This window comes from Rattus rattus, chromosome 3 (assembly GCF_011064425.1).
Source record: "Rattus rattus isolate New Zealand chromosome 3, Rrattus_CSIRO_v1, whole genome shotgun sequence".
Classification (NCBI taxonomy): Eukaryota; Metazoa; Chordata; class Mammalia; order Rodentia; family Muridae; genus Rattus; species Rattus rattus.
The window spans coordinates 117,001,819-117,021,822 of NC_046156.1; the positions used below are offsets into that span (position 1 = coordinate 117,001,819).

The 20,004-nt window shown below is 39.3% G+C and overlaps 1 protein-coding gene across 1 annotated transcript in view; it reads right to left on the bottom strand.

Annotated features, from left to right (window-relative positions):
- Positions 1-20,004, bottom strand: part of Kiaa1109 (KIAA1109 ortholog) — a 182,077-nt gene that overhangs the window by 29,531 nt on the left and 132,542 nt on the right. Inside the window, exons 58-65 of the mRNA XM_032898488.1 lie at positions 18,571-18,782; positions 17,155-17,353; positions 13,176-13,235; positions 11,805-12,031; positions 10,618-10,748; positions 9,251-9,374; positions 2,638-2,747; positions 1,747-1,837 (exon numbers count right to left, since the gene is read on the bottom strand). Coding sequence (XP_032754379.1) covers positions 1,747-1,837; positions 2,638-2,747; positions 9,251-9,374; positions 10,618-10,748; positions 11,805-12,031; positions 13,176-13,235; positions 17,155-17,353; positions 18,571-18,782 — 1,154 coding nt within the window. The remainder of the gene's footprint in view (positions 1-1,746; positions 1,838-2,637; positions 2,748-9,250; positions 9,375-10,617; positions 10,749-11,804; positions 12,032-13,175; positions 13,236-17,154; positions 17,354-18,570; positions 18,783-20,004) is intronic.

Sequence of the window (20,004 nt, forward strand, 5' to 3'; positions counted from 1 at the left end):
CTGAAAAAATAAACACAAGGAAACATACTTGGAGTGATTGCCAATTTCCTTTTTCTTTTCCTTCTTTTTTAAAACTATAAAAGAAAATTCTAAGCAAGATTAGATGTCTGGTGCTATGTGTAGAATATATAAATATATACATATATCAATAGTTTATATATGTTTAGTTTAATGAGACATTCAGGATAAAATCTAGCTTATAAAGTTACTTATATTAATAAGTATTACACAGAATATTTTCACACTATTCAGAACAAAATATTTTAAATGGATCTTTTTAGTTTTATTTTTTGGCGGTAGAGATCAAAATCAGGGTTTCATGCATGATAGACAGCAATTGGTCTGACACTGGTGAGCAAAATCCTTAGCTCTGCTTTTATTCAGAGATAAGGCCTAAGTTTCTCAGGATGAGAACAAGCTTAGTGGCACATGACTAGAATCTCAGCATTTAGAGGTAGAGGCAGGAGGATCAGGAATTCAAGGCAATCTTCAGTGACATAATTGAGTTTAAAGGCAGCCTAGGCTACATGGAACCATGCCTCAAAAAACTGAAAACAAAAGTTAAGTCATTCAGGTTGGGTTACAGTTCCTTTCTTTTGCCCTGTTCTGTCAAGTAGCAGATTCAGTAGCTTATAACATTTAATAAGCACTCGTGTACTCCAGGGACGTAAGAGAGTTAGTAGTCAATGATCAATCAGTTTCTAGTGTACTCCAGGGACGTAAGAGAGTTAGTAGTCAATGATCAATCAGTTTGTTGTTGGAGTTAGACTGACTTGTATTTGAAGCACTTAACAAAGACTGTTGATTTTAAAACGGCTCACTTTATAGTTAAGTGTAAAGAAAAGAAAATGATTTCAGGATCAAAAAGAGATTGATTTCAGGATTAACAAATTAATAGTAACTGATTTAGTAAACTGCAGTTTTAGAGTTTAAAATTTGGTTTAGTTGATTTGATAAGCTGATTAAAATTCCTCACGTTTGAAAGTCAAAGTAAAATTAAGCTACATATAAACCCCAAGTGAGGTACTGTTAAATATACATTAAAATAGAATGCCAACAAGCTTAAATCTTTACATAAAGTACTTCTGAGGTCTGAGTTTAGCTTGAAAAGAAGACATTTTGAAAGCAAAATTTCAGGGCAGTTTATTAGTTTTAAAGTAAAATTTTATGTTGTTTTCATAAGTACCTGAAAGTACCCTTCCCCTGGAGAGCTTGACTGTGGTGAACTTCCCCACACTGTGTTTTTCAACTTAATTAAAATAATAAGAAAAGAAAAGAAAACATGAAAAATAAGGACAATGTGAACAAACAATCCACAAATAAACATTTTAACATAAAGTTTAACATGCTGTAGTGTGCAGCTCTGAAGCTGACGTCCTCAGCCTTCTATTACTTATATCCAGTGAACCATTAACACACAGACAATATTTATTTCACATTGACAACTGCATAAAACAGCTTAATATGGGTCCTTACTCACTAACAAAAACTGCTTGACAAAACCAACAAAACAAACCCTTCTAAGAGCATGCAGCTAATGGAATTTTTCTGTACAAATACTCGGCCATGTGCCTGCAGTGCAGCTCTCATGGGCACTGCCTGCTTGCCTGCAGTGCACATACTTCAGCTGTCACAACCTGTCACTGTAGGTGACAATTTCTACTTTTAAAATATCTAATATTGCAAGTTTGCAATTTAAAAAAAAACTGCTTAACACAAATTTCTAACAAGTACTGTCTTTCTTACTGTATCCTGGATGTTAAAGGTTACTCTGGGCCCAGGAGAGGCTGCATCCACACGGATTTCCGGAAGCTCATCAGTTTCTCCTATTCGGGAACTACAAGTAAAACAAAGTAGTTATGCTATAAGCTTAAATTTGCAACACAAATACAAAATACAAAACCCCAACATGGTCACTTGAAAAAATCTTGGCTTTATATAAGTCTTATTAATGACATTAATATTCTATTAACCTTATTGGATGACTGAAATTTTGGCATTCTATGTATTAACCTTCAATATCTGTGGAAACACCTTATTTGAATTAACTTCAAATTTTCTAAAATTAAGCCTATAAAAAGAATGTATGCCTTTTAATTTGGGAGCTTGGGTTCTCATGCATCCCAGGCCAGCCTCGAGTCCACCATGCAGCTGACAGAGTGTTCTTGGCTTCTGACCCCTTATCTACCCTAAGAGTTAGCATCACAGGTGTGCACTGCCTGATGTGTGCTCCTAGGAATCAACACCAGGGCCTCCTACATGCCAGGCAAACACTCTATCAATCACTCTAGAACCCGCCTCAGCAATTTATACATTTTATTTTTATGGTGTTGACTTCATATTAAAACAAGATTTTAATGTGTACCATCATTTTTCCTAAATTGACTATTTAGAAAGCAACCACCAGCATGCAAATTTTCATTTTTTCATGGAGTCTGTAAGCTTATACATAAGCATATCTAAATAAAATTGCCTCACTAAAATGTTCTTACTATGCTGAGGAATGAAGGTCTGAGCTTTCCATAAGTCACGATGCTTGACAGTAAGTCACTAGTGATTTCTATTTTTCTTATAAGGGTGACTTAATTATTATACTAAAGTACTGAATCTTGGGTGATTGGTTAAAATATGTATTACCTTGCTCTTTCCATTCTCTTAAGAGGTGGTCTTCCAGAAGCTGAAATGCTCTTTGATCGGCTGTAACTTGGTTTGTAACCTAAACCCCACTTATCCTTGAGGGAAGCAGCCTAATAAAATGGTAGAGGAAAAAAAAGTCACTCATGACAATTGAACAGTGATGTGGTGGGGAACTCTGCCTCAGAGCCAAAACACGCAAGAGGGACATAGTGTTCCCGAGACTACTGAAATGGCTCCAGACACTCAGAGACCCCAGATGCCACTAACAAGTGGTAAACAAGTAAGAGGTGGAGACATGGAGGAAGGAAACAGAAAGATGTGGGCATAACAAGGAGAGGCAGAGATGGAGACCCAGGGTAGTGAGGCCTGTGGCCTGTAACAGCAGAGGTCTGTTGCTACCAAAGGCCAGGGGGAAGTCCTTGGTGGGGACTGTAGCCTGAGTCTGGGGACATGTTCATGTCTGAGGGCTAGGCAGAACTTGTCCCAGCCCTCACTTAGGCATGGTGGCAGGAGAGATGCCCTGCCTGTAACCTAGCTGCAGTACTAGGAGAGCGACTCTGCACATTGTGGGAGTTCCTGGTGAGCCAGCTGACAGCATGAGCACGGGAGAGTTGCTCCTACTACTTGTCTCCTACAGAATGGTGTGGACAAGGGAGAGGCACCTTCTCTCCACTTGCTCCTTACCACCTGCAGCAGGCAGGAGACCTAGCCCTGAGGTCACAAGAGCAGGAGACCTGTCCCTGCCCCTCACTAGGTGCAGCACTTGGGAGAGAAGGCCCTGAACCTTACTTGGGAAGCACAGTAGAGTTGACAGTGATGGCAGGGGTGTGAGCAAGTCAGTCCTGAGGGTATGAACATGGGAGTGGGAGAGCTGGACCTGCAACTTGTCTGCTGTGTAGGAGCATGGGTGAGGGAGATATCCTACCCTCACCCCTTTTCACCTGTGGCAGGCAGCACAGCTGGCCCTGGGCTCCTGAGAATGGGAAAACAGGCCATGTCCCTCCCCAACTGCAACACTCTGGAGAGCAGGCCTTATACCCTGCCTGGGCAGGGTAGAGCTGGCCCTGGCTGAGGGGGTTGCTGGTGAGCCGGCCACGAGAGCATGAGCACTGAACAGTGGTGCGCTGAGTAGCTCAGATACCTCTCAGGACCAGATCCAGAGCTTTAAATTGGCCCACCCCAGCATCTATGCCATCAACGAACTATTCAAAACTACAGGATACCCAAAAGAAGTCCCAGTGAGGTTCCTGTATTGATAGAGGAGAAGCCAGAGGCTGCACACCAGACCAATGAGACATTGCAATGAACACTGCAAGCTAAGCGGTGTGGACAATGGGAGATGGGGGGATTGGGTGCATGATGTGACATTCACAAAGAACCAGTAAAAAGGTAAAAAGTATTTTATACTAACATAACTAAGAGAAAGAAAGGAAGGAAAAAAGGAAAAGAAAGAAGAAAGGAAATCATCAAATATAGCTGTATGGAGTATAGCCAAAGTTTAGTATGTGCAAGTCTCTTATTTAAAATGAGTTAGTACCAGGATTTAAACTGAATTAAAAAAATAAAATAAATTAAAAAGGATAATTAGGTCATGGAAAAAGTAAAATGGGTTCGTACTTGTAGGTTTACACATAGCTTCTTGCATATGTCTAGATTGCTTAGAATCCCTAGTGTGGTAAAAACAAGACTTACTGTCATTGCAGTATGCTGTTTAGGGGTAACAAGGAAAATGTCTGCTCAATACAGAAGCAATTTTTAAAATTTTTCTTTTGCAATTATTTTTATTTATTTATTTTAAAAATACTTTTGATCTGTTGCTATCTTAGGTCAGGATTGTGGAACCCACAAATACAGACTAAGACCTGCACTGCTTTTCATGTGGCTTGTCCTTAACAGAAACTAACTGGCCAGAACCCAACCTGATTTGGGTGACATTGTCACAGCACACCAGACAAAGAAAAGGAAGGCACAGATATCTAATCAGCAATACCCATAGGTCCCAACAACATCTGAAGGGTGAAAAAGGACTAATGTATATGCAGTTCACAGACCGAATCAAAAGTCACATTAGCACTGCAGCCCTAAAGGGCGTTTATAGCAGTTCCTTTCACATGGTTCCTCACATCTAGCTGTCAAGAAAAAAAAAAAAATCACAAAACATATAAAAAGTAAAAATGAAGTAAGATTTAAGACAAAAAATTCCACACATACACACACACACACACACACAAACCAAGTCAGAACCAAATATGACAGGGATGCTGGAACTGTCAGATTAGAATATTAAAAACGGTTTTAATTAATGTGTTATGGCCATCATTGATTTAAAAAAAAGGGTAAGAACAGCTAGACAATTATAACCAGATATGGAAATTCTAAGAATGAACAAAAACAAAACAACGACACACAGCAAAGCAGACCAGTAGAGATCAATATACTGACGGAAATGAAAAAGGCTTTTATGAGTATATTAGCAGGCTGGACATACTGAGGTTAGAATCACTGAGACTGAAACAGAACCACACAAACTTCGGAAAGTTAAAAATAAAGAAAATGGAGCAAACCAAAATCAAAATCAAACCAACAACCAACCAATCAACCAAACCAAACACTAAAAACCCCCATGGGATGCCTATGACTTGAGGGAAACTACAGCATGCATGAAGAGGTACACTGGCAATCCCAGAAGGGAGCAAGAGAAGACTAAGTAATGGCCTTCCTTCCCAAGCACAGTTCTCTCTAGACTAGGGCAATAGGGAGGGCACCTCACAGGGAGTAAGCTCTTCCCAGTATGGGTAGTAGAGCTACAACCCTAGTAGATGCCCTCCCATGTTGCTTAGCCGTGGGAGCAACCCAGTGGTACTGACTCAGTAAAGAATAAAAACAACACCCAGTTTGCCCTAAAAATCATGCCAATAAGAAAAGAGTGAAGAGAAATACATGATGTTGAGAAAACAAAGCCTCCAAATAATCTAGAGTCCTATAAGAAACTATCCTTCAAAAGACCTTCTCAGAAAAAAAAAAAAAAAAAAGGAACTGTTGTCTACAGAATTGCTTTGCAAGAAGTGGTAAGATTTCTACAGAGATGGAAAGTGATACAGACTGGAAACATGGACCTCTACAAGGAAGAGAAACAGTGGACAGTGAACTAGACTGTGGGGGGAGGGCAGCAATGGGGGAGGGTGGGGAGGGAACACCCATAAGGAAGGGGGGGGAAGGGATGTTTGCCGAAACAGGAAAGGAATAACACTAAAATGTATATAAGAAATATTCAAGTTAATAAAAAAAAAAATAAATAAAAAAAAAAAGGAAAAAAAAAAAACCTCATTTTTCTATTCTTAATTGATCCAATCAATAATTTGTGTTATGTATGCTTATATATATTATAATGCTTACAAATATATATACATATATTGCATGTCTTAAGTATATGCATGTTTATACATGAGAAATGAGTGACCACCATGGCAAAAGGGATTACTTTATTACTATAGGCATTCATCTACATATGAGGCAGTATAGTGCTATCTGGGAGCAACCTGTGATTTAGTTGTGCATTTGTATTGTAAAATTTAAAACAACACTAAAAACGCATTAAACTATTTAATAATTGCTTTCAAAGAAAGAAAATGGAATCATAAAATGTTCAGTAAAAACTACAAAAGAAAAAAGATGAAAGCATGAATAGAGAAGAAAAGCCATATGAAGCAAAGCAAAATAGGTAGATGTTTAATCCAATGGTATCAATAACCAGTTTGAATATCAGTGATTTAAACTATGCAAGGCAAAAACTAACAGAAATGTAAAGAGAAACAGGTGGATTTATTATCATGGTTGGAGAGCTTTCATCAGACTCAGTGCACACAGAAAATCCACTTGGACATATTTTAACTCAACTGTACATGTGTCAAATGGATATAATCAACATCTACTGAAGACTTCGCTCATTAATAGCACATATGACAGCTTCTCGAGTCAACATGGAAAATTCACCAAAACAGGCCACATTCTAGGTCCTAGGATTTGCTATAACATATTTAAAGGGCTGAAACCACACAATGCACGCTGTCAGACTGCTATGTAATTTAACAAGACTGTGTATGTGTCTATGTTAGAAAATTATCTGGAAAAAATGCTTCAAGAGTAAACAACACACTTCTAAACAGCATGTTTTAAAGAAGTAATCAAGATATCTATAATCAGCTGTCTAAATTATGATGATAGAAAAGTTAAACCGGAAAAAGAAATAGCTATTCCCACAGAAGTCAACGAAACAGAGAAAAATCAATAAACAGAAGTCAACAGAAGCCAATGTGTTCTCTGAAATAGTACCAAAACCAATGAGCCTCTGGGTAGGCTTTAAGGTGGAGCTCGCTAACACAGGAAAAGAAGTGAAGGGCAGGATTACAGGTCTCACAAACATCAAGTGTCAAGAAATACTCTGAAATCTGAAAATGAATCTCCATGAAATAGACTGATTCTTTGAAAGATATAGTTGACAATATTACACAAGAAGAAAAAAGTTCTGAATAGACCCATGCTTATTAAAATAAATAAACAATTTGTACCAAACAGAAAGCAATAGGTCCAAATGAATGCCTTGAATTACACCAGGTGTTTAAGGAAGGTCATTTTCTATCAGCACTTTCAAAGGGCAGTAGCAACAAATACTTCCTAACGCACTCAGTGATACATCGTTACCACAATACTAAATCTAAAAGGACATTGCTAGAAAAAAAATTATAAATTGGTATCTTTTAAAAACATAAAATTAGCAAAACAAATCCAAATAATTATACAAACTACAACTAAGTAGAATTAGTCTGGGTATTTAAGGGTGATTCAACACTCAAAATTCAATTAATGTAATTCACCATATAGTCGTTAAACAAGAAAAGTAATTTGATTATATTAATAGATATAGAAACCCAACATCCCCTTACATTAAAAACTAAGTAATCTAAGATTGAGAGGAGCTTTCATGTGTGTGTGTGTGTGTGTGTGTGTGTGTGTGTGTGTGTGTAGGCCATAAGTCAATGTCAGGTGTCTTCTGACTTCTTGAGACAGGGTCCCTCAAAGAACCTGGCACTCACCAACTAGGTAGATAGACTGGCTAGCAAGTCTCCACCTGCTCAGTGCTTGGGTAAGTTCAGGAGCACACGGACACATGGGCATTTTAAGTGGGTGCCGGGGACCTGAACTCAGGTGTTCATGCTTGGGTAGCAAGTTTACTTTACCACCAAGCCATCTCCCCAGCCTTGAAGGGAATGTTTTGAATTGGGTTAAAAAAAATTACAAAAAACCCTGAAGAGCTAACATATCCAGTGGTCAAAAACTTCACACTTAGCCACTAAGAACAGAAACGAGGTAAGGAAGTCCCCTGAACCTAGAATATCCCCAACGGCACAGGCTGAGAGGCTTTGCTCCCAGCTCGTACAGAACAACTAGGAGGTGGCTGAAACTTAGGCGTGAGTCATAGTTGCAAAGTTAAGTGACGGTGAGCATGCCATGGATACTGAGATCCTTCTGTGGCTCTGTTTGTGCTCCATGATCCCTTCCACAAGCTGTATCTCTCTTCCTGCTTCACTGCTTCCTGGCTACCATGAAGTGAGCAGGTCTCTGCTACACCTCCTATCATGATGCACTGTACCAGATGAGCACAAAGCAACAGGGTACGTGGTATAGATTGGAACCATGAACCAAAACAAACCTTTTCAGTATAAATCTTCTAAAATGTGTATAGGAACTATTATGTGAAGAAAACAAATTCTTACGATGAAATTGAAGAGCTTACAAATGGAGAAATACTTTACATTCAGTACTGTAAAGTAGAATACTGCTCAAGAGTAAGAAATGAGAAGGGAGCACACTGGGTTTTAGGGCAGTGAAAATAGCATGTTAGATATGACAAAGATGACATGTCGTCATACGTGGATCCTACACCACAGAATGCAGAGCATCAAAGGGAGCCAGCCCTCTTGTAAGCTATCAGCCTTGGCAACTGTGCACATGTGGGCACATGAGCTGTGCTGAGTGTAACACTCTCAGGGAGAACATTGACAGTGGCTGATACAGTGTGTGCGTGCAGGGAAATCCTCTGTACATGCTTCAGAATTGTGTTAGGAACTTAAAATTGCTCTAAAATTACATTTTATTAAAAAGATAGAGCAGAAAAGAGAAATTGTGACTTAGAGATAAATATTGAAAAATTGGAGGCAAAGACATGGAAAAGGACTGCATACTTCTGAGAACACGCACTAGAGGTTAAAGCCAGTGAGTCCATGGATGGCAGGAAATCACAGTGATTGGGCCTAAGTACAGAGCTCCATCGCCTGGATCTGAAATCGGATTCCATCCAGCATTAGTGGACAAATTACTTGACCTCTCTGTGTATCAGGTGTCACTTTTAAAATGGTAGGAAAAGCGCTTTCATAGGTCTGCTGTGGAGATTTATGGGTAGTTAAAGGCAAAGTGTTTAAACAGTGTTCTATATACAGGTCTGCTTTTCATAATCGGTGGTATTATCACCAGCATTAACAAGAACATACATTTCTTTGTTAGTTTCAAAAACAAAGTGAGCATTTAAAGATGAAAGTCTGAGACATGTACTCACTCGCATACTGGACCTCCGCAACTTCTTACGGACATCTCTTCGGATGTCATTCACGGCCACAGACTCCAACTGTTGGTAACGCTGGATTTCCTGGTTTATGGTTCCTTCACTTGCACCCAATTTTCTAAATAAAACAAACAAACAAAAAAAGAAACAAAAAACCCCACCAAAATAGGGGTTATTGTAAAGAAGCAAGGAAGTACAAGCGAGTTCTCCCTGTTTCTTTCAGCCTTCTCCTTCTCAGGAAAGCCACGGAACGTATCTGGATAGCCCAACTCCTATAAGCTTACTACTCACACTGGTAAATTACAGAGACACACTGACATCTAGGGAAATGCTTTCACACTGTCTACCCACTGACTGATCTCAGGGTGCCAACAAGCTCATGAAAACCAAACATTCACATTACAGGAAAATGTATGATGATTTGGGAAGACATTTATTTTGCCTCAAGTCATTTTTCTCCCTGAGGATAAAACTCAAATTAATAGAAAATATGAATCATTACATGATAATTTACAGAGAAACTTTAAAGGTCATACCTTTTATATTTAAAAACTCCTGTATTTTGGGAAATTCTGATTGAATAATAACAACAAAATCCCCACAGGTATAAGCATTTGGAGATTAGAAAAAATGAAGCTTGGCCACTAACTTGAGAAAATAAAAGTTTTAAAATGTAGACTTATATAAGAGGAGCTTAGTGGAATTACACAACAGCTGGTGAGAGAAGTTTTAAAAAGAGAAAAGTTAAAAAGGCTACTGATGCTTACTGCCTTATCCCTACTTTTTCTAAAAAAACTGTTAATATTGACCATTAAGACTTAAAAACACACACACGAGAGAGAGAGAGAGAGAGAGAGAGAGAGAGAGAGAGAGAGAGAGAGAGAGAGACTAAGAATTCCCATTTATACAAGAGCAAATCTCAGTACTTTCCTCTGAGGCAGTTTTCTTAGGAGTCCATTTAGAACAAGCTATTTACCTCACAGCTACACTGTCAGCTTTACTGTGAGACAGCATGCCACACCAGAACAGCCATGAACGCTGATTCTAACTCCTTAAAACAAAGCTCCAATCTATAAACAAGGTTAGCAAACCAACACACACATTCAACTCCGCCTATGGATGCAGTTAAGCATGATCATGCGTATAGAGGTCCTCAGCCACTCACTGCATAGAAATGAGGAGTTGTAAAGATAGAAAATTAGGATTTCAGGCTTTACTTTATTGCTTATAATCTTAGAAAATGACTAAACTTCTTGGCACACTGATGACATCACTGATAAACTAAAAGTGTTCCTCCATCTTTGCATCCTATTATCCTATTACTAGAGAATGCTTTAGTAAGTTAAAGAACAATGACATACTTAAGATCATCTATTACTTTGGCTTGTTCATTCAGTTCTCTGATGTCCACTAAACGCTTCATAATTTTTCTTCCTCTGGGTTCTCCTGGCTGACTAGAAGATGTTCCTTGTCTTCGATAATCTACAGCTTCCTTTAAAAAAAAAATCAAAGTATATATGTTAATACCACTTTCAGTTTATACAGACCATCTATACTACAAAAATTAATGCCTAGATCAAAGAGAGCATGCAGGAATCAAAGCCCTCTACAGCAGGTGAGATGATTGCGCTTCTCCACTGATTCGAGCCCCATTTCATAAGGTGTCTACTGGGTTGCTACCTACGTTTCCCCATGAGTGTGCTCTGCACGCTTTCAAATGGGCCTGGCTAGACTGAGGGGAGCCCCGCATCTCTGAGTCACACAGATACTCTGCAGGAACAGAATAGCGCTGATTTGGTGGAGCCAGGCCTAGTAGGTGATTTACAAGTCGCTGCCCAAAGGTGAGTTTGTGGCCATCTCCACTTACTGAACTTCCATCTGAACTCTAAATAATAAACAGTATTATTAATTTAAAGTTACTTTTCAAGTCAAAACTATTTAATGACACAACAGATAAATGTATTTAAAATCTCTTTATAAATCAAAACCAGAATGAAATCTGAAAGTCACTCTTTTTGCTGCTAAATAACTTGATACAACAGAGTAAACAGTATAGTTGGAAAAACACATTTTACATGTATATATCACAGCATAAACACTTTGCTTCTTGAAAGACTTATTTGTAAAACCCTTTGCTAAGACAGGATTACAGACCACAATATCCATCCATTTAGCTTTACAATGGCCAGAGCTAAACATTGGCCACCACACTCTCAGCACCAGCCAGGAAAGCTCCTCTCCTTACAGCAGGCCTTCCCACCCGCTCTCAAGCCTCACCCCCAGTCCCAGACTCAACCCGCTGATCTACTTTCTGTGGTTATAGGTTAACTGTATCTCACTTTCAATGTTACATAGTACATCGAGGTTAAGGCACATTTCCTAAAGGCATGATTATGAAACACACAACAGCACTGTAAAATGCAGACCTAGAAATCAACACCTTCCTGCCTTCCTCTACGACAGCAACCACAACACACAAAATAGCCCGAGTTAATCCTGATTTTCCTGAAAATCCAGCCTTAAAATCCCTGACAGTGAATGCACTTACAGTATGGATGGTGGGAGACATAGTATCAACTTCATCTTCATCAGACAGGTCAGCTATGTTCACTGAATTGAGGTCAGCAATGTCATCTATGTCTTCCTCTCCTGTCAGTGTTGTAAGGGTGTTGCCCAGAGCGTTAAGCCTCTTGCCGATGTTGGGGTCCATGTGGACATCGATCCCACACATTTTCCACAATACATTCAGTGTCCAGGTTCCAGCACTACTACTTTCTGTTTAAATAAAGAAGTGGCATGTTTTCAAGTCCTAGGAATAGGAGTATACACACTTACGAACTGTATGGTGGCCATATCAGATACCCAAGGCCTTTCACAGCAAGACCTGCCCCAAACGCCAGGCAGTGCTGGCTTCCATGTATACAGTGTGTATGTTACTCTACTATATAATAGCATGGCTCTTTATCCCTCTGGGCTCAAACAGATACCTTCCCATGGATACAGCAGAAACCATTACAAACCAACGACCTACAAGGAACTAAATAAACTGGTCAAAGTAAACGTCAAAGCTACAAAACCAAAAATCTTTCTTTGAACTTGGATCTCTTCTAAATGAGAACATAGAAATGAGGCCATGAGCTCTTTCCAGCCACGTGATGTCATCAATTAAAGCAAAGCAAAACAAATGAACGAGCAAGTAGTGAAAGCAGCAAAAGGCAGAGCTCAGTGGGCCCTGCTGACAGATAGATGCTGCTTCCAGTTCTTTCTTCCTTCCCTGCCACAGCATTCATAAATTTAACATCATCTGCAAATGCCCCGGGGAAAGATCCTGCTTTGGTTAAGCTGGTTCGGGTAGGTGCTTTCACTTGTAGACAGACAGCACTGATGAAGACGTGTGTCCTCTATCCCAGAAGGTGTGTCTGCTCAGTCCCTAGCTTCCCAGCAGTGCTGCTGGAAATTGTCTTAACTTCTTAGGCCTTTGTTGCTGGGAATGGCAGGTGTCTCTTGAGATCTCTTACTCAGGATGAATATCGAGGCTACACCTGGAAGAAGTCAAGGAACAGCACGAAAAGAAAAGATCCCTAGGAACACTGCTGGTGTTAATCAGCTTCAATGGCTCTCAACATCCAAAGAACCTTTAAGGAAATGTCTGCTGTTAGTGCACCCTGTTAACTTTTATTGTATGGGAGATTAATACTTGACATTGCTATCTTCTTGGTTGAGACACCACCACACTCACTTCCAGTTACCACCCAGCTGTTTTCCTATGCTTTACTGCCTTTAATGGTCTCACCATTTGATCTCTTACTCAAAATTATTTACCTCCCTAGGCATCGACAAATCAACTCCTAAATGTGGCATTCGAGACTTCCCACCTTATTTTCACCTAACTCTGTTTCAAAGTGAACAGTGAACTTACCAGCTGCAGCTTGTCCTGTAGTCCTTGAACAAACCTCATAGGTACCATCTGGAACCACACCTGCACAAGAAGGAGCCCAATAATAGTTGTCAATAAAAATACACTTGCGATTAAACATATACCACATGTTTTCTCCCAAAGACAATTACCTAAATGTAAACAGGATTTCTAGCTCTGCCAGGTTTTAAATCCTTCCCACAAAAGAACAAATTTTGGACTCAGTCGTATTATACAAATTGGGGCATTTCATTTTTATGATTTTAGCAACTTACTCACGGTTTTGGCTTTACTTGTAGCACGTAATTATTAGAGTCACACTACCTGGGCATCTCTAGACAGCTTTCTACCAGCTCTAGGATTCTACGACAATTTTTGTGACACTGTGTATATAATACACACACACACACACACACACACACACACACACACACACACACACACACAGAGTTATTGCTGGTTCCATTTTGGATGACAGGGTCTCCCTGTGCAGCTTGGCTTGGCCTTGAAGTCACAATCCAGTCTCAGGCTGATTACAGACAAGGCACTAAATCCTAGAGAGAACATTTATATATGTATGTATGTATGTATGTATGTATGTATGTATGTATGTATATATGTGTGCACGCATATGTGTGTATATGTGTGCATCTATGCATGTGCGCACATGTGCATGTATGTATGTGTGCATGCATGTATGCATACATGTTTGAATGCATGTGCACATATGTATGTGAGTGTGTATGTGTGCATGTATGCACATATGTGTGCATGCATGTATGTATGCATAGGTGTGTATGCATGCATATGTGCATGTATGCATATATGCATGCATTTATGTATGTATGTATGTATGTATGTATGTATGTATGTATGTATGTGTGAGCATGTGCATAGACCTTGTGCAAGTGCCATGACATGAATGAAGAACAGGTGTTAGTTCTCTCTCCTCCAGCCCTGTAGGTCCTGGGGATTAACTCACCTTATTAGCAAATTGGCAAGCACCTTTGCCAACTGAGACATTTGGCCAGTCCCATGTACGAATATTTTGAGGATGGAAGTCAATGAAAAACAAAATGACAATTAAGAACTACCACATTTGGGTGGATCTCTAAGAGTTCTATGCCAGCCTGGTCTAGAATGTGAGTTCCAGGACAGTCTAGGCTGTTACATAGAGAAACCCTCTCTGGACAACAAGACAAGAACAAATGAACTGCCATGTTAGTTCAGAGATAATCTGTCATGTTTGACATCTTTTTGCCAAGGAGTATTTTATGAGGAAAATGGCTGACTGCTATGATATCAACCTCACAATCTTGTTCCTAAGCCCAGAAACATACCATATTTTAAATGCAAAATGTTGCCACCATCTGGCTTTAACTTGGTACCTTAAACTTAGTGAAGAATATGCTATTTTTTGAAATAAATCATCTCTAAACTATATAATGTAAAAAAGAATTAAGGTTACTTACTTTCAGTAAGCCTTAAAGGAAATTAAATATCACTATAAATTTGATTAGTCCTAAGTGAAATGTCCTTTTCTCACTTTGTGTGAATTCTAAATTGGTATTCACATGTCACTTAAGGTTGGAGTGATTTCCTTTTATATATTTTAAAATTTTTATTGGATATTTTATGTATTTACATTTCAGATGTTATTCCCCTGCCCCTTTCCTGGTTCCTCACTTTCCCCTCCCTCCTCCTCCTGCTTCTATGAGGGTGCTCCCACTCCCACCCACTCACTCCCACCCCAATGCCTTGGAATTCCCCTACATTGTGGAAATGAGCCTTCATAGGACCAAGAGCTTTTCCTCCTACTGATCCTAGACAATGCCATCCTCTGCTATATATTTGGCTGGAGCCATGGGTCCCTCCATATGTATTCATTGGTTGGTGGTTTAGTCCCTTGGAGCACTGGTGGGGTCTGGTTAGTTGATATTGCTGTTCTTCCTATGGGATTTCAAATCCTTTCAGCATCTTCAGTCCTCAACTGGGGCCCAATGATTAGCTGCAAGCATCCTTATCTGTATCAGTAGGGCTCTGGCTAAGTCTCTCAGGAAACAGACATATCTAGCTCCTGTCAGCAAGCACTTCTTGGTATCAGCAATAGTGACTGGGTTTGGTGTTTGCATGTGGGACAGTTCAACAGATAGGGCAGTCTCTAGATGACATTTTCTTCAGTCTCTGCTCTAGTCTTTGTCTCTGGATTTCCTCCCGTGAATATTTTGCTCTCCCTTCTAAGAAGGACTTGAAGCATCCACATTTTGGTCTTCCTTCTTGAGCTTCATATGGTCTGTGAATTGTTTCTTGGGGATTCTGAGCTTTTGTGCTACTATCCACCTAACAGTGAGTTCATGCCATGTGTGTTCTTTTGTGATTGGATTAATTCACTAAGGATGATATTTTCTAGTTCCATCCATTTGCCTCTGAATTTCAAGAAGTCATTGTTTTTAACAGCTGAGTAGTACTCCATTGTGTAAATATATCACATTTTCTGTATCCATTACTCTGTTGAGGGACATTTGAGTTCTTTGCAGCTTCTGGCTATTATAAATAAGGCTGTTATGAAAAGAGTGGAACATGTGTCCTTGTTATATGTTGAAGCATCTTTTAGGTATATGTCCAGTAGTGGTATAGCTGGGTCCTCAGGTAGTACTATGTCCAGTTTTCTGAGGAACCTCCAGACTCATTTCCAGAATGGGTGTACCAGCTGGCAATCCCATCAACAATGGAGGAGTGTTCCTCTTTCTCCACATCCTCACCAGCATCTGCTGTCACCTGAATTTTTGATCTTAGCCATTCTGACTGGTGTGAGGTGGAATCTCAGGGATGTTTTGATTTGCATTTCCATGATGACTAAGGATGTTGAACATTTCTTTAGGTGCTTCTCCGACATTTGATATTCTTCAGTTGTAAATTCTTTGTTTAGCTCTGTACCCCATTTTTAATAGGGTTATTTGGCTCTCTGGAGTCTAACTATTCTTGAGTTCTTTGTATATATTGGATATTAGCTCTCTATCAGATGTAGGATTGGTAAAGATCTTTTCCCAATCTGTTGGTTGCCATTTTGTCCTAATGACAGTGTCCTTTGCCTTACAGAAGCTTTGCAGTTTATGAGTTCCCATTTGTCAATTCTAGATCTTAGAGCATAAGCCATTGGTGTTCTGTTCAGGAAAATTTCCCCTGTGCCCATGTGTTTGAGGCTCTTCCTCAATTTCTCTATTAGTTTCAGTGGATCTGGGTTTATGTGGAGGTCCTTGATCCACATGGACTTGAGCTTTGTACAAGGAGATAAGAATGGGTCGATTTGCATTCTTCTACTTGCTGATGTCCAGTTGAACCAAAGCCATTTGTTGAAAATGCTATCTTTTTTCCATTGGAGTTTTAGCTTCTTTGTCAAGGAACAAGTGACCATAGGTGTGTGGGTTCGTTTCTGGGTCTTCAATTCTATTCCACTGATCTACCTGCCTGTCTCTGTACCAGTATCATGCAGTTTTTATCACAAACCTTTCTCCTTTCTAATCATCACATACACAAAGAGTGGAATTAGAGGAATTCATAATGATTCTTTCAAATCCTAGAAACTTGGGCTGTGTCACTGGCTTATTACTGTGTCAGCTATAATTAAAGGAGAAATTCTAGTCCGATAGATTTACAATCTACTGTGTGTTTAGTGAGTTTTCTCTTGCAGTCACCACTCTCTTACAGATTTATGGAACAAGGATGGCTTCTTTGGTCATTCAACTACCGGAAAAACCAGGCAGTGAGCAAAGCTTCACATGTGTAGAAGTCTCTCTGACTTACCTGAAGGCTAAAGTTACAGTTTTTTACAGATGTATTTTGCTACCTTTAACTACAAAAAGTCCTTATTCATTTCTAAAGCAATCCTATATCTGAACATCCTTAAATTTTCAACAAAGAGACATTTCAATTTTTTCTTTTTAGAAATATAAGCCTCACATAAAAAATAAACGAGACTCACAAGCATTCATTACTAGATCTCCACGGATTTCTGGTTTCCAGTCATCCCACGATGTCTCAAAGCCATCAGCAAAACGGATACAAAAGTTCTTGAAATGGCCTTTGCTAACCAGAGACTCTGAGGAGCAGGCAGTGATGAGAGTACTTTCGATGGTCAGCACTAGGGCAGAGCCAGTGTCCAGGTCTCCAGTGTGGTTAGACTAAAGAAATATCATAGGGAAATGAGGCAAAAGGTGAATGTAAAATGTTTTTTAAAAGACTTATTTTCTGTGTATGAATGCTTTGCCTGCCTATACATTTGTGCACCACATGCTTGTCTGGTTTCCACAGTCATCAGAAGAGGGCTTCGGATTCACTGAACTAGAGTGGTACAGATGGTTGTGAGCCACCATATGGGTGTTTGAAATTGAGCCCAGTTCTGTACAAGAACAAGTACCATTGACTGCTGTGCCATTTCTCCAGACCAGATGACTTATAAAATTTAGAAATCTTTATATTCACAATAAAAGTCTAGAAAGGGTTAAGTCTAGAAGTCCTTAATAAAAGGCAACTTAGCAAAATATGTTGTAAACAATACTCAAGTGAAATGCATGTTCCTTGTGTACCTTTTCCATTTTAATATGCAAAGGGCTAATATCTGTGCTTCCCTAGCTCCTGTTTAGTAGGGACACTCTCACTAAGAGCCAGTTCTTGTGTGTGTAGCTTTCCTGAGCCCTCTTATTATGTCATTAGAAAGTTGCCACAGCTCAACTCTTTAGACACAAGCAACACTACCAGTACATCTTGAACTCCTCCAAGTTTCTCTTCGCACTGTTCTTCCAAACAGAACCCTCAATGTAAGTTTATTACATTCAGTATTAGTATCTCTGCCAGGATTTTAAATTATTAAAAGTGACAATGAAGAAACACTGTAACAATAAGATGATCTCTGCATGGGATTCTTAGAGCAATATTTTTCTTGGTCTGACACTTGCAGACAGCATTTTCTTACTTAACCGCAAGTTCAAGTAACAATGCATTTCTGAAAACTGACCCTAAACTATGAAGACAGCATACTTTTTTCCATCTAAGTACACAGATAACTAGCAAGATTTTTATCCTTATTTAATATTCATACTACACTTTGTAAGCAAATTGAAACTCTCTGCCATGTTTCAGATGAGGGTATTAAAGTACATTTGAAATGTCTCTTTCCGCTTTATACAACAATCAATCCAAAGATTTATTACTTAAAAATAAAAGCAATGAGAAGATTCTGAAGCTTATTTGCAAAAATAAGAATTAGGAGTTCTTCCTTGCTCAAGTTATAAACAGCTCTACTTACAATGGTTATAATCTACACTCACAAAAATGGTGAGTAGCAACACCTAGCTTTCAACTCTGAATAAAGGCTCCTATGTCTTGATTGTTTCTGTACCTGTGCAGTATTTGTTATAGGGAGGCAAATTCCTAGATCATTCACAGTTAGCTGGAGGAAGAGAGTCCCAAAGGCCTGGGCTGATGTTTGCTGGATGCCAGGGAGCATGTCTACCACTTCCTTTGTAGCCATATGAATATCCTTATGTAAAGCCATTCGTTGTTCATTCCAGTTGTCATAGGCAGCCTTATAATTCAGCCAAAACAGAACAGCTTTGGCAAACAGGCAGAAAGAAAACTAAAGTCAGTGATGTATGTGATTCATTACAGTTAGTAAATCACAACTACTATAAAATCCTGATGATTAATAATAACTTCTAATAAAAATTGCTACCAGAAAATCTTGGTTAGAATTATAATGACACTAAAGTGATGTAGTTAATACTTTTCATGGAAAAAAAAAGAAAGAAACAGAAAGAAGCAACTGCCAAATGGCAACAGAAAGAAACCCAGGTCCATTTATCCATTCAATATTATAGAATTCCGGTTATACATTTGGTTCTGGTTGGAGCAATAAACACAAATAAACATGGCCCTTGACTTTTATTGTACAGTTCACCCTTTGTGTGGGTTTGGCTGAGAAATGTCACAGGGTCATGCATTTAAACACTTGTTTCCCAGTTGATGGTACTATTTGGGGAAGTCATAGGAATGTAGAACCAAGCCTTGCTGGAGGAAATAGGCAACTGAGGGTGGATTGAGAGTTCATAGCATTGCCCCATTATAGTTCGCTCACTCTGGGCTTTCCTCAGGGTGGATGAGATCGAATCTCTTAGCTTCTCACTTGGGTACCTACTGCCATGCCTCTACAGCCATTATGGACTATCCTACTAAGCCCAAATAAACTCTGTATCTACAAGTTACCTTTGTTCACAGTATTTTATCATGCCAACAGAAAATCAGCTAATATGTACTTACTGCTTTGAATCACTTCTAAGAACATAGACACAATGCTAGGCATATATCTTAAAGGAAGTGATTTGGAATGGTCAAAGTCATTTGAGTTTGTTAGTAAGAAAAACACCCAAAGGAAAATCTTCATCTCAAGATACTATGGAAGTCTAAGAAGGTAAGAATGGAGAGCCACTAGAAGAGAAAAACAAGAGTGGGCCAGCCATCAGCTGAGTGTTCTAAGACCTGGGGAAGGATAAAGGCTGTGTGGCATGAGCAGGGCTCAGGGAAAACAGAGCAGCTATGGCAGTACTGCCAAAAGGGAAGTATTTAATGGTGGACCTAAGAGTACCAAGAACTGAAATTTTACAGATTCAGAAGTATCCCCGTACTGCCTCTGAAAAACAGTTTAAACATTAGTTTGTCCATCCAGTCAGCCCTCTTTCCCACTCTTTCTTTTCTGAAAGCTGCTGCTATCTTTTCTTAGACCACTGTGCTCACAGACACTCGCTCCTCTCAGTTAGCAATGTTTGTGTGTAGCACT